The sequence below is a fragment of the Hypanus sabinus genome, chromosome 6 (assembly GCF_030144855.1).
Source record: "Hypanus sabinus isolate sHypSab1 chromosome 6, sHypSab1.hap1, whole genome shotgun sequence".
Taxonomy (NCBI): Eukaryota; Metazoa; Chordata; class Chondrichthyes; order Myliobatiformes; family Dasyatidae; genus Hypanus; species Hypanus sabinus.
This window is the reverse complement of record NC_082711.1, coordinates 63,477,227-63,492,923: the sequence shown is the minus strand read 5'-3', so window position 1 is coordinate 63,492,923 and position 15,697 is coordinate 63,477,227. Positions and strand designations below refer to the sequence as shown.

Below are 15,697 nucleotides of genomic sequence, written 5' to 3'. Positions count from 1 at the left end.
TGTGCCTTTCTGTAAATCTCTGGCAAGCACTGTCAACTTGCGCTCGAATGCCAAAACATCCTCCAACATGTGCAGGGCTGTACGTCCTTACCCCTGAAGAGCTGTGTTCAGCGTGTTCAGGTGCGCTGTCATGTCTACCATGAAGTGTAGCTTTTCCAGCCACTCTGGCTGTTCCAGCTCAGGAAAGGTGAGCCCTTTGCTGCCCAGGAAAGTTTTCACTTCTTCCAGACACGCGACAAAGCGTTTCAGCACCTCCCCTCTGGACAGCAGCGATAAAAACACGTTGTAGCGGTGTGCTACACGCAGTCAGTAAACTGCAGTCAAAGATAGCTTTATTTGAACTAAACAGCCTTGCTTTTAAGCCTCCCTCAACCCGCCCCCCCATGGGCACGGATGCTGCAAAAGACACGTACTCACAAACCCCTGTAGGCTATCTCCCTTAGCCTGAACGCTGGCTAATTGTGAGCCGGTTCAGATGTGTCAGGAAATGGGTCGCCACAACGTCTTATTTAGATTGTACAAGATCACCATAATCTTCAAATTTAGAATTACATTTCAAAAACTAACAAACTAACATAAAATACATTTTAATTAAATACTGACCAATTATTTCCCAAAGCAACAGGGAGCCGCAGCACAGACGTAAAAGAGCCACGTGGCTCCGGAGCCGCGGGTTGCCGACGCCCCGCTCTAGGTGAACGTGGCCAGCGTTTTATGTGGTGAATTCCTCTGCGACTTAGACATGTTGGTTTTCTCCTGAGATTGTTGGTCTCTAGAATTATTGTTATCAACCATTCAATGAGTTAGTTTTTATATATTTCTTCGTAAACTTCCAAGACATTGTTTTGCTTTTATTACCAATTATATGACTATAAGTTTACTCCTTTCCCATACATAGACTTCTTTGATTCTTTCGAATTCTCCTTGATTCCTATAATCAACTTAGCAACTTGGTCTGCAATTACCAAATAAAGGTAAAGATAAAAATCAGACTTGTACAGTTTTGTCCCTGGTATATTGTAATTTTATGTGTCTCCTGGAATCAGGTCTAGTGGGGAAAGTACAGAACTGTTGCGGTCTCAGGTAAAAAAAAATTAATGCAGTTACGTTCCCACACTGACCAAACATTTAGATGTTAATGTGCGTCCACATCTGATCATCCCTTCAGCTTCATACTGACCTTTTGTTATTTTCAACTCTTTCTTATCTCCTCAACTATCTATCCATTTTATCTCCTACCTTACATTTAACATTTCTACCTTGGGAATAAATTCTGACAGTCTACCCTATCCCCCTCATAAGTGTCTGTCAGGTCTCCCTTCCGCCTCCAATGGTCTACAGAGAAAACAACCCAAGTTTATCCTGCTTTTCGTTATAGCTAATACCTTCTAATCCGGACAGCATCCTGGTAAACCATTTCTGTACCCTTTCCAAAGCCTCCATATCCTTCCTGTAATAGTGCTACCAGAATTGCACACAGTATAGTAAGTGTAGTTAAATGTAGCTTAACCAAGGTTTTATACAGCACTGAATGACACCTTTTTTGTTGCTTAAGTAGTGATTTTCTTCGTATTTTAGTGGGTACCATCATGTTAAAATCCAAATTGGGATTTCTAGGTCAAAACTTCGTTCCATTAAATGTAAATTTATGCAGTAAAGGTTACTCTGTTCTTGGATATGCCTGTTAATCTGAGTTATTCTGGAAAATATAAACACAAGAAATTCTTCAAGTGTTGGAAATTCAGAGTAGCAGACACAAAATGCTGGAGGAACACAGCAAGTCAGGCACCATCTGTGGAAAGGAATAAAGAGTGATGAAGGTCTGATGAAGGCTCTTGGCCCAAAATGTTGACTCTTCCCATAGATGCTAGTTGTCTTAGAAAATTCTTTATTTTGGCAAATCGGAATAAATATAGTCTTTGCAAAATGCCTTACTATTCATCCTTATGCTAGGAACCCAGAAGAGAGGTGGGTCAAATACTGTTGATTTTGGCAGAAGACAATACAGTGGATTCTGGTTAATTGGGCCATCATTTTGTCTGGGCAGCTGCTTATTTGGAGCAACTCTTCAAAAACTAAAACTAGTCGGGAAAATACCCATTCTTCATTTACTAGGGACATGATGCAGCTTTATTGGGATAGGAGACAGTTACTGAACAGTTTCTGACTTGCATCAGTTGTCTGCACTAATGTTGTTAGACTCTACACTGTGCTCTTAGCAAATGGTTTTTAAATAGCATTCAGCTACATATGCTTGTGTTATCCATTTTGGCTGACCAACGCCGATTCAAAAAGCAGTGATTTTTGATCATTTTGGGTTTTTTTTTATATTTTGACTTCCAAAAGTTTCAGACCCTTGCCATTGTACCATGAGAAGATTTGACACTAGCTGAAAAAATTACCCTACTGGACCAAATTAAAAGCCATCCACCTAACAGCACTTATTTAATATTGGTGTACGACACTACTTCATACAGGAAGGCAATGAAGGCAGGCCATTGTCTGTACTAGATAGCTGATTTTGTTCATTTACAGTCAATCAAAAGACCGTGGCATGATACACTGGAATAGTTCCTCCATCGATAACTATTAGGAACTCTGAAACTGTTCTAATTTGTTCTGTATTTCATTTAAACGATAATTTGTTACTCAGTTAAACAGTAGTTTGTCTTTTTTCTTAGACCTTTTGAACTATTTCATGAAACTTTTGACTAATTGGGCAGACACTAAATTGGGCCAAAATGTACCGGTCCCAAATAACCGGAATCCACTGAATTGACTGTAAATAAAACAATATTTGAAAATATTCCTTCCTCCTGTCTTTCATCTCTTTTTCAATCAGAGTATTACATTGATTATCCACGAGAGTGAGATGCCCCAGAAAGGCATTTAGTGCACTTCAGCATTGTGTATCATAGTTTTATGATTGGCTGCAACATAGTTATTGCCATTTTTAATTGTACCTTCAAGGGCTGTGAAATGATACATCAATCAGCTAAGTTTTGTTTTAAGTACAAGAAACAATTATCTGAATGGGAGGCTCAGTTTTAAATCCTTTTCTTAATATATATCAGTTAGTATTAGAGAGAGTTTAATAATATTTTTACTAGTGTATTTTATTCTCTTCCCTGCAGTGTGATGCGATTAGTCTGCTGGAAAAGGAGCATGATTACAGAGATGAACACTTCGACTTCATTCAGTCACACATTCGAAGGTTTTGCCTTCAATGTATCCTTTTCAATCTTCTTCCCTGAGTGTTGTTTGAATGATAATTGTCTCACTCCCAGGTTATAATGTTTAATAGGTGATAAAAAAACAATGAACTGATTTCATTCTGTAGTTTTGTGCATCCTGGAAAGAAATCGCCTTCTAGTCCAACTTTGTGTTTTTTAAAGGTTTAAGATATAATATGTGAACAAAAAATGCACAACGTTATATTCTGAGACAGAGGACAAATTAAGTAAAAATATATCATAATGTCTATCCAAACTTTAATGGAATTTTCTCTAGAAATGTTGAGTGAAAAGTGGTTTTGGAAATTGGGCATTGATTAAGAAACCATAATTCATTCATTTTAAATGAAGGAAATGAACAAAAGGCTAAGGATGCTGTTCTGGGAATTACTTTAACATAAACTGAGGCTGCATTAATTTGATTTGAAAAATCACAGCTTCATCCTTTATGTCAACCAGTAGAAGTTACATCCACAAGGGTATAATTTTACCAGTAATCTATTGGATGTGAGCATTGCCTGCTAGGTCAGCATTTAAGGGCCATCTGTTCCTTAAACGCTGACCTACCGAGATTGTGATACACTGTTGTATTGGGCTACTGCAACTCCTAGTGAAGTATTGTTGGGATGGATGAGTCAGAACTATATAGCACAGAAACTGGCCCTCGGCCCAATTGGTTCATACCAACAGTGATGCCTGTCTGCACAAATTCTACTTGCCTGTATTCCTGTACTCAGTTCCTGTTGAAGTGCGTGTCCAAACATCTTTCAAACGTTTTATCTGTCTCTGTTACCTCTTTTGGCAGTTCATTTCATTTAACCTGCCATATGAAAAGTGTGCCCCTCAGAATCCTTTAAATTTCTCTCCTCTCACTTTAACACTATGCCTTCGAGTTTAAGACTCCCGTACCCTGGGAAAAAGACTGACTATCTACCCCATGGCCCACATTATCGTGTCCATCTCCATAAGGTTACCCCTCTACCTCCGGTGCTTCAGTGTGAACGAATATTGCTTGTCCAGTCTTTCCTTGTATGCAAATCCTTCCATTCCAAGCAGCGTTGTGATGAATCTTTTCTGCTGTCTAATCCTAGATCTTTTCTGTAGTGTGCTGACCTGAAATGTACACAATACTTAAAGTGAAGTCTAATTAGTATTTTATGCACTTACAACATGACATCAAGCTCTTATACTCCAAGCCTTGATCTATGAAGACAGGTGTGTCAAACACTTCTGCTCTACCCTATCTGCCAGTTTTACTATTTTCCAAGAATTACGAACTTGCACCATAAGGTATCTCCTTACATCAATGCTCCTAACATCCCTGTGATGTATTTTTAATGCCAGTATTTGATGTCCCAAAATACAATGCATTGGCTGCTTTGGTGCCAGAAGTGGTGATACCAGGCAAGCTGCCCAACACAATCCTTTCAAAATGACAAATTTCTCTGTATGCTTCAATGTGCATGTGATAATTAAGCAATTTTTTTAATCTTTCTTTTCTTACATCATGCTTGCCTGCCACTACTCCGTCCAGCTTTCTAGCTGATCTATGACCCTTTGACAACCTATTTCACTATGATTCTCCCACTTTTCATGATCTGCAAAATTATTAATCAGACCACAAATAACAAAGGTACCAGCACCAATCCCTGCATGCTCAAAGAGTTGGAATGTATTACAAACTTGGAATGCTGTGCAACTTGGAAGGGAGCCTACAGCTGATGATATTCTACAAATGCCTCCTAGCTTGTACAGATTATGTGTTTGGAGGTGTGGGGCATTTGAATGGCTTTGACATGTAGGTAGCACATACTGCACCCATGATATTTATTGTGAATTAGGTTCCAATCATGCAGGCTACTTTGTCGAGTACTGTTAACTAAGTTGAATGTTTAAACATCGCTTACTCTGCACTGGCCTGGATTTTACATCACCTTAATGATTTGTGTATGGTGCAGTGGCTTAGGGAGTCAGAAGACGAGTCACTCACCAGGATGTGTAATTTCTGGTGTAATTTGTGGTTGGTGCACTTAAGTCTCTTCTCACTGATGACTTCCAAGATACTGACAGTAGAGGTTTAATGATAGTAACGCAGTTCCATATCAATCACATTTGATTGAATTCTCTTGTGGAGATAGTTATTGCCTGGTCCATGTGTATTACTACTTACCTGATCCTGATTCTTGTCCAAGTCTTGCTGCATTAAGGTACAACATAGATCTTTTTTGAAGAAGAAAAATTGTTAATACTATTGAATCATATATGAACATCCCCACCTTAAATCTAGTGACAGAAAGAAGGTAATTGATGAGGCAGCTGAACATGGTGAACCTTTGGACACTGCCCTTCAAAATTCCTACAGTAATGTTCTGAGACTGGGGTAATTGACTATATCACAACTGTCATGCTGTTTTACATTATGAGTTACCATACAATTCTAAACTGCCTACCAACATTCTAGTTTCTTAATTACCCTACTTTGTTACTTTCCTTAATATAGATATTTTAGATGGTGCTGCACTTATTTATACTTCAATAAAAGAAAATAAAAATATCGATTTAATGTATAAGTACCTTGTCCATAAGTTATATGGATTTCCTTTCCATTCACCAGTACTGGTTGTAGAAAAAGATGCAGTATTTATGTAAGTTCAGTTTTGAATTGCAGAACATTTTCCTCATACATATTATAAATGAAAAGCATTTGTTTGGTAACTGATTTTTTTCATTCAATTCTGGGTTCAATATTTTAAGATGATTTATCCTTTTTAACACAAGCGGTCCCAAGTTAGGTCACAGTTTCTGTTCCTGTGAGCATGTTCATAAGCCAGATTTTTCTGTTAGACAGAAATGAACAAAGACTGTGTGTAGGAGAGGATTACAGAAACAACTGTAATTGAAGATCAACAGGCTCAGAAAAAGCAACTAGACAACTTCACTGACTCTGAGCCTGCTCAGCTCAGTACCAGATTATTGCTCAAAGAGGAATGGGGAGAGATGGCATGCAGAATTGCCCTATTCCCCAACTGACAGAAAATGCCTGCAACCCTGCAGCAGATGGCAAATCCATCCCCGTCCATCCTGCCAGTCTCCAAAACACTTATTTGTATGTACTGAATAATCATGGAGAGCCTGTAACTTAAATGAGCCATCTTGCTGCTTTTTTTTAAACTAACAGTTAAGAAAATGTGACAAAATACAAATCATTTCACTGTTACTAGATATCGAGAATAATAGTTTTAATAACTGATCCTGTAAAAATGAGCCATATGAGCCAAATTCATATCTTTTTTTTTATTATGCCACTGAAGACACGTTTTTGCCTCTAAATCAAGGAGTTTGAGTTTGCAGCAGTAACTCCTCACTGTTTGAGCAGTATTTTTTTAAGATATAGTAGATTCCATTAATTGGGACACATCAGGACCAGACATTTTACCTCAATTAGGCGGCTGCCCGAGTTAACTAAAGTATCATGAGATAATGGAGAAAAAGTTTGTCTTTTAAAAAAAGACAAACTATCATTTAACTGAGCAATAACTTATGTACTGAACTGAAATCAGAACAAATTAGAACACTACCAATACTACTACAGTACTATAAAACTGTGTACTAATTCTTAATAGTAATAGACAGAGGAATTAATCCAGTGTATGCTGCCATGTTCTTTTGATTGACTGTAAATTTACAAAATCACTCGGACGCCTAGTGCAGATAATGGATTGCCTTCATACAATACTTTTGATGATTGCATCCTCCAAATCTTCATTTTCATTGTAACATTCAAGATGATTGTTGATGCCTTCAAATTCTTCATAGTTCCAAACATTGAAGTAGTAAAATAATTTAATTTTCACTTCTGGCTGTTTCTGGCATCTCCAAGCCTGAATGCTTGAAATGGCAATGAGCTAAACAATTCTCAATTCTCTTTCTACTTATTTCTCGCCAACTATCAGTAACAAAAAAAAATCACTGCTTTTCGAACGAACACACAAAAAAAATTGTTCGTTTTAAGCATGGAGTAATGTCTTAACAGCCACATGACTGACTGTAGTTAGAAACTAGCAAAGCTCCTGCCTCAATTAAGTGGCATCATATATTCACTCCAATGCTGATGAATTCACTCTTTCAAAACACGAACAAGATTTTCTGTTTTCACCTTATGCAGTGTTTTTGTGTTTTTCATTGGCTTCTGTTCATTATATATGTGAGGTCACATCTCAAAAGTGTCTGTGGTGCACAGAGACATGCGCATTGCCTGGAAACCTTCCTAACACGTGGAATTTTCCATTTGTAACGTCAGTGCTCAAAAAAAAATTTTGAATTTCTGATAAGGGCTGTTCAACCTTACAAACTGATCTGTTTTCAAATTCTTTCAAGAAGATATCATAGTTTCCATCATTTTGAAACTCAGGTCATATAATTTTAAGTATTTCAATGGCATAAGCTTTCCTGGTATTTTAACCATGAATGTTGTTAGTTAATATTTTAAGACTCCAGGAGAAATTTTAACATATTACCAGAGCAAATTAGCTTCATATAATTGACTTGGCATTGATTTTTATACGTAAAGAATATTTAGATTTTCCTTTAATTTTGTGCCATGCCTTAACTCTGTGTGTTAACACTTTCTGTAAGACCTTGTTAAAGGGTTGATAATTTTATTGCGTTGGTTATTGTTTGAAATCAAATAATCTTCTATAGTCCTGCAGGATGGGACAATGAAAAGAAAATAGGAATTTTGTATGAAAATTTTCAGTCGTTAAAACCTGATGACAAATTTGAAGATGGCATTATGAAGCCTCCAGTAAGAAAGGTATCTTTTTCCATTTTTGGCCTGATACTAAATCATTCTAGCAGATTGCCATATCATTTTATAAATTAATTAGGTAATAAAGAAGTAGATTGAAGAATTTTGATGATTAGAAGTCTTAAAAGATTCATTCATGACATTTTGGATGCTACTGTCTCATCTGTGTTACTATTTAAATTGGCTTACAGATCTGTCTAATTATTATTTTGTAGTTGTACTGCTTTTAAGAGTATGTACCATACTCTCAGTGTTGGCACGTAGCCAAGTGGTTAAGGCGTTCGTCTAGTCACCTGAAGGTCGCTAGTTCCATGGTCTATTGAGACTACTACCATACTCTTAATATTTGAAGATTCCAGTTTGTAGTGTGCTGTTGAACTTGCATTTCAAATTAGACTGTGGTAACTGGTAACATCTTTTCATCTAACTACCACTAGAAGACAGACTGCTAACTTCACAGTCATGATGAGGCAGCTCATAAACTGCATTGTGTCATTCAGTACAATAATCTTGGATGGACAAGAAAATTGTTCCATTATGCAATAATGCCCTTTATTCAAACAAAGTGTTAAAGCTGATGGAATAGAAAACGGTATAATTTTTTTTAGTAATGTTATTTTGCAGTTATTGTATTAGACCTCTCAAGTGGGTACTAGACCTATACAAGTGCTTTGTATATCTTTAAAAATTACCTAGATACATTATTCTACTTTAATTTCTACAATTTCAGCCTTCCTTTTTTTTCTTGCAGTTTGTACATGAAAAAGAAGTTTTATCAGAAGATGATCAGGTCTTTCTTATGAAACAACAGGTAAAATACTTATTCAAATGTTAAAAACTAGAAATTGTGGAAATCTCAAAATAAAAATAGAAAATAATAATCAGGACATCAGACCAAGGGGAGAGTTTTGATGTTTAATTTTTGTTCTTATGTTTCATTTACAATGCCTTGTAAAAGTATTCAGCCCATTGTTCACATAAATTGTATTACAACCAGGGGTTTTAATTTAACTGAGAATTTTTATTTATGAATCACATGCTCTTTTTTTCACAGTAGACCCCAGAAACAGGGAAAATTGTAAAGCATGAAAAAGCAACAATTCAAAAAGCTGAAACGTCAGCAGTCTGAAATTATTCATCTCCCTTTGCTTGGTACTCAGTTGAACTACCTCTTGCAGATATTACAGCCAGTAGTCTTTTTGGATAAATCTCTATTAGCTTTGCACAATATGACGGGGTAAAATTTGCCCATTCCTCCTTGCAAAATTGCTCAAGCTGTGCCTGGTTAGTTGGGAAGCAGCAGTGTACAGCTGAGGTCCTGCTGGAGATGTTCGATCGGGTTAAGGTCAGGACACTAACTGGGCTACTCAAGGACATGAATTTTCTTCATTTGATGCCACTACCACAGTTGCTCTGGCAGTATGCTTTGGGTCGTTGTCCTGGTGAAAGATGAACTTCATCTCCGGTTTAAACTTTCTGGCAGAGGCTAGCATGTTTTTATCCAGGTTTTCTGTATTTAGTAGCATTCATCTTCCCATCAATACTGACCAGATTTCTTGTCCCTGCTGCTGTAAAGCATCCCCATAGCATGATGCTACCTCCACCATACTTTACAATAGGATGGGTGTTACCTGGCTGATTAGTAGTATTTTTCGATTGGCGCTACTCATACCACTTTTAAAAAAACCTTTGCCTGTAAACACTTCACAATGCATCACCTAGAAGATTCTGTAAAGATTTGGAAGAAGGTCTTGTAGCGGAATGAGACTAAAGTGGAACCTTTTGGCCTCAAAACTAAGCAGTATATCTGGTAGTATATAGTCATTGTAGTAAATTATTTGCGTAAACCAGATGTTACCTGCGGGTAGAAAGTAGCTAACAGCATAATACAATCAAAACAGGAATACATAATGTTTGACTAAATATAGATTTAAATTCTGATTTTGTGCAGTAAATAATTTAAAAATAGTGACAGCTGCAGTGAGGAACAGTGCGCATTTTATTGCTGTATCAGTAATTTATCACCTGAACATACTCCTTCATGTAGGCCATACTGTGGTGAAAAACCGTGGAGGCGAAAATTTCCATCCCTCTCTGTATTCAACATGAAATAGAAACACTATCTTTTTCAGAGGGAAGTGAGTTGTACCTAGACAACTACTGTATTGTTTTTCAGTAAATTGAAAGTGAGCTATGGTATTAATAGGAATATCATTCATTAGTCCGGAAGGTCCGCCAGTCAGACACCACCAAAGTTGTATTGATAACTTGTTACTCATACAATATTATAAAATCCTAAATGAAATGAGCATAACCAATTTTGCAGACTGCTGGATGTTCAAAACAATTTGTAACACAATGTAAAGGTGCTCATTTTAAATAGTTTTAGAATATTCTCTTGATTGCTATTGAGGATCATCTTCGTGGCATTGAATAACAATGATTAACTTGCCACTTGCTCTTCTATGTGTTTACTAAATATTATTTATTGTTCACAATTGGCACTTTGAAATATTGTCGTTTAAATTACACTGTTTAAAGTTGTGATATTTTCTTGGATTGAAAACAAGAAGTAGAATGTCAAAATTTGTTTGTAACATCATATTGGGACTGTACCTAAAATAAGATGTTAATAAGCTTTGAGAATGGGTCTGTAAAAACAAAAGTTTAATATAGATATTACAGCAACTCCTTAAATTGTGTAGCCATATAAGTGCATGAGATAAATAAGTACCTTTCATTAGGTTCAAGTGAGTCGTGCAGGAGAGAAGGTTATGTAGAACAAATGTGTTGTAGACTAGATAAGTTAAATGGTCTGTTTATGTTATAAGTAATAGTGCTGCAATATTTGGCTTTTTACACTTACAAACAAACATCTTCTAACAACATAGTGGAAAATAATCTTGAAAACATAATTCCCTAGATTATATACACAATAGATTTAGCATGTGCTGGAAATCCAGAGCAACACACACAAAAAATGTTCAGCAGGTCTGGCAGCATCTTTGAAAATGAATAAAGAGTGGACATTTTGGGCCATGACCCTTCATTTCCATTGCTGCTGCCTGACCTGCTGAATTCCTCCAGCATTTTGTGAATGTTGTTTCTCTAGATGGTATTTTTTTTTTTATTTTGGTAACTGGGGGAAAAGTAAAGTTTGTGGATTCCTGCTACAATTATAATATGTCTTATTTTAATTTGCAGTCTTTCTTAGCAAAACAGCCACCTCTTTCAACTGGAAGACCACTAGTGAGTAAACATAATTTGTGTTTATGTGAAAGCCACAGCATTGTACATTAATAGAACTTTTTACTCTCAATTTGTTATACAGTTCAACATAGTTAGATAATTATGGCCTGTTTAACTTTGATTGCTAAGAACACTGTAGAAAATAGTCTTTGCTTGCATACGTGAGATAAATTTAAAGTTTGGTTGCCTGTGCTGAAAACAAAATAATAATTTGTACAGAGAAGTAATTCTTCCACTGTAATTAAATTGTCAAGTTTAAATTCAAATAATTTGGTAGCAATTTAGATGGTTAGTACTCTGATTCATGGTGCAGTGAACCAGTCCAATCCAAATTCAACATACTGAGAACAGAAAGGCACCATAACTGGTTCTAATATTTGTAGATCAATATAGGAGAATTGGGTCAACTTGCAATGGTTCTGATCACTGTCCAGTGGTTCACTGAATATGCATGGATATAAATGTCATTTCCTACCTGAACAGGAATCAGTTGTGACCCAGACTCCCTTCTTCCCCCATCCCTCCCCATTGTCAAGAAGCATTATATCAATAAACCAAGTGACTTGGGAGCAAGTTTCTGCTTATGCAACACAATGCTGCTAAAGTATCAACATTTTTGGGAGAAGAATTTATAAAAGACTGTGGGTGAATTGGTTGCAGTTATTATTGTGGTTCTATTTATTTGCCAACTGGAGACTGGAATATTCTGCCACATTGCCAGTTTGATAATAATTAAATAAAACAATTTTTGTCCTTGTCCAGTGAGATGTTAGTCTTTACGAATGAAAATAAAGACCTGACTGTTTTCTGCAGCAGCCTTTGCTTTCCCATTTTTCCAATTGCTTCTGGGAAAACCAGTTCACATGTTTTTTTAAATTCTTTGCATGATTGCCATCCCTGCAGATTCTGAGATCCTTACTCTGACAATCAACTCATTGAGCACATTAACAATTTCTAATAATACTCTCAACACTTATGATAAAGGAAGAGCAGTTGATGTAGTGTATATGGATTTCAGCAAGGCATTTGATAAAGTACCCCATGCAGGGCTTGATCACAGAAGGCAAAGAGTGGTTGTAGACGGGTCATATTCTGCATGGAGGTCGGTGACCAATGATGTGCCTCAGGGATCTGTTCTGGGACCCTTACTCTTTGTGATTTTTATAAATGACCTGGATGAGGAAGTGGAGGGATGGGTTAGTAAGTTTGCTGATGACACAAAGGTTGGGGGTGTTGTGGATAGTGTGGAGGGCTGGCAGAGGTTACAGCGGGACATTGATAGGATGCAAAATTAGGCTGAGAAGTGGCAGATGGGGTTCAACCCAGATAAGTGAAGTGGTTCAATTTGGTAGATCAAATATGATGGCAGAATATAGTATTAATGGTAAGACTCTTGGCAGTGTAGAGGATCAGAGGAATCTTGGGGTCCAAGTCTATAGGACACTCAAAGCAGCTGCGTAGGTTGACTCTGTGGTTAAGAAGGCATACGGTGTTTTTGGCCTTCACTAATCATAGGATTGAGTTTAGGAGCCAAGAGGTAATGTTGTAGCTACATAGGACCTGGTCAGACCCCACTTGGAGTACTGTGCTCAGTTCTGGTCGCCTCAGTACAAGAAGGATGTAGAAGCCATAGAAAGGGTTCAGAGGAGATTTACAGGGATGTTGCCTGTATTGGGAGCATGCCTTATGAGAATAGGTTGAGTGAACTCAGCCTTTTCTCCTTGGAGCAATGGAGGATGAAAGGTGACCAATAATAAAAAGATTTAGAAAGAAAAGGATGAGAGGTGCATAAGGTGATGAGAGGCATTGATCGTGTGGATAGTCAGAGGCTTTTTTCCTAGGGCTGAAATGGCTGCCACAAGAGGACACAGGTTTAAGGTGCTGGGGAGTAGGTATAGAGGAGATGTCGGGAGTAAGTTTTTTATTCAGAGAGTGGTGAGTGCGTGGAATGGTCTGCTGGCAACGGTGGTGGAGGTGGATAGATAGGGTCTTTTAAGAGATTTTTGGATAGGTACATGGATTTTAGTAAAATAGAGGGCTATGGGTAAGCCTAGTAATTTCTAAGGTAGGGACATGTTTGGTACAACATTGTGGGCCAAAGGCCCTGTATTGTGCTGTAGGTTTAAAAAAAAATTGCTACCCAACTCTCCCAGCAATGATCCCAAGGCCCATGCTGTTTCAGTTTCTGCTCTCACCCTGTCCCCTCCAAACAAACTTAGCATGGCCTTCTATGGACCATTGGTACCCTCTCAGAAACACCCAATCTGGAAGTTGGCATTTTAACCAAAACACAATGTTGCGTTAAAACAATGCCTAAAATCTAGGGCTTCACAGTCCTTCCCTTTTGAGTTTGGGCAGTTAATATTGCAGGGAAGGCATAAACAACAGACATTTCTGAACTTCTAGACTATTGTGTGTACCAGAAATGTTGAAAATTCTTCTATAGGAGCACCTAGGCAATGGATCTTTCATACCTGCATTTTATTGTATATCCTGAAAACTTGCTTTGTATTTGTTCAGGATTCCTCAACAAGAGTTGCTGGAGGTTCTCCAAGAACACCAAGTCGATCTGGAAGTGCCAATGTTGTTAATGTAACTCCTATTCCTGCAGGAAACAAGAAGATTGATCCCAATATTAAAGGTATTCCTTAAATACTTTTATAATGCATTCATGCAGCACAAAAATTCCTGAGGTCTTCAACATAAAGCACAGGAACAAGCCCTTCAGCCTATGTTGATGTTTTGACCATCTACACTAATCCATTTACCTGCATTAGAACCATAACCTTCTATACCTTCCCTGTTTTCATCTCTCTAAATGCCACTGACTGTGTGTAATCATTGTAACTGATTACACCAGCTCTTCTGGTGGCAGGTTCCAGATATCAATCACTGTGTAGAAGAACTCTCTCCTCAAATCTCCTTTAAAACTCCATCCTCTCACCCTCACCTTAAACTTATGCTCTTTTATTCTTGATACTCACTCCACGGGGAAAAGGATTTGACTACCTGACTACCTTTATCTCTGCCACTCATAATGTTATATTCTTTCATCAAGTCACCACTCGCTCTACATTGTTCCAGAGAAAACAAAACCATTCTATCTCACCCCATCAGGGGAAGCTCCTAATCAAAACTGGTTCATTACAGCCAATCCAGAATTGCCATTTCCCTAGTGAACTCAACCACAAGCTGCTCTAAAAAGCCATTTCATAGGCATTGTACAAATTCCTTCTCTTGGGTTCCAACACCAGCCTTTTTTTTTTCCAATTTACCTGCATATTGAAATCCCCAGTGACCTTTGTAACATTGCCCTTTTTGACATCCTTTTACTATCTCTCATTCTCATTTATACCCCACATCCTGGCTACTGTCCAGAGGCCTGTATATGACTCTCATCAGTATCTTTTTGCCCCTGCAGTTTCTCAAATCTACCTACAAAGATTCTACATCTTCTGGATCCTGTGTCACTTCTTTTCTAAAGATTTGATTTCACTTTTTACAACAGAGCCACCCTAATCCCTCTGCCCACCTGCCCGTTTTTTGATAAGATATGCATCCTTGGATGTTAAGCTGTCAGCTGTGATCTTTCAACCACAGCTCAGTGATGAGCACAATATCATACCTGCCAATTTTTAACTGCACTACAAGATTGTCTTACCTTCTTACGTATCCTGCATGGATTCATATATAACACCTTCAGTCGTGTACTCACCACCCTTTTCAACTTTGTCTTCATGTTGCCTGAAGTTAAATTCTTAATCCTTTCCAGACATCTAAATTTTGTCTTGTTCATTATTCTGGATGTATGGGTGTCCAGGGAGGTGTCGCACCTCTGGTGAAGGGGCTTCTTGTATGCGTTCCATGGCAACTTACTCACTTTTGATTCCCTCTGGTCACTGAGTTCTCACCTGTGGTTCCAAGTAGCAGTTTGCAGGGGACAGCTGCCACACCTCGGTACACCACTGCCACAGGCAGGCTAAGTCAGGTGAGGGTAGCTCATAACCTCAGTGAAATAGGAACATGCCCGCTCGAGCATGTGAAGTCTGCTCCAGAGGACTAGGCGGATGAGATCTACAGTGAGATCCAACAGCCAGGAAGGCAATACTGCAACGCTCTATGGAGAGCAAAGGGCATGACAAGGCACAGAAGATGCACGGTCATCTCCTGCAACCAGGGAAGACCCCAGTTTTTGAGTTTGTTTGTGCCACTGGACCCAGACTTCTGAGGTCGATGAGTGGAACCGCTCCAGTGCAATGGCTTTTCCACTTTAAAAACTTCTTTCAGAGTTTGCCTGTTATCATTGGACAGTATAGACAACCACCACATTGTTCTGGAGAATTCTGTAACCTCTCCTTAATTCTCCTTCCCTTTTACAGTATCCCCATGTGGAACACCATACTATTTA

At 38.0% G+C, this 15,697-nt stretch overlaps 1 protein-coding gene across 1 annotated transcript in view; it reads left to right on the top strand.

Moving 5' to 3' along the window:
• The window catches only part of LOC132395538 (cytoplasmic dynein 1 light intermediate chain 1-like), a 73,387-nt gene that overhangs the window by 27,219 nt on the left and 30,471 nt on the right, over window positions 1-15,697 (top strand). The window contains exons 6-11 of the mRNA XM_059972304.1: window positions 3,135-3,228; window positions 5,743-5,878; window positions 7,935-8,046; window positions 8,792-8,851; window positions 11,245-11,289; window positions 13,810-13,930. Coding sequence (XP_059828287.1) covers window positions 3,135-3,228; window positions 5,743-5,878; window positions 7,935-8,046; window positions 8,792-8,851; window positions 11,245-11,289; window positions 13,810-13,930 — 568 coding nt within the window. The remainder of the gene's footprint in view (window positions 1-3,134; window positions 3,229-5,742; window positions 5,879-7,934; window positions 8,047-8,791; window positions 8,852-11,244; window positions 11,290-13,809; window positions 13,931-15,697) is intronic.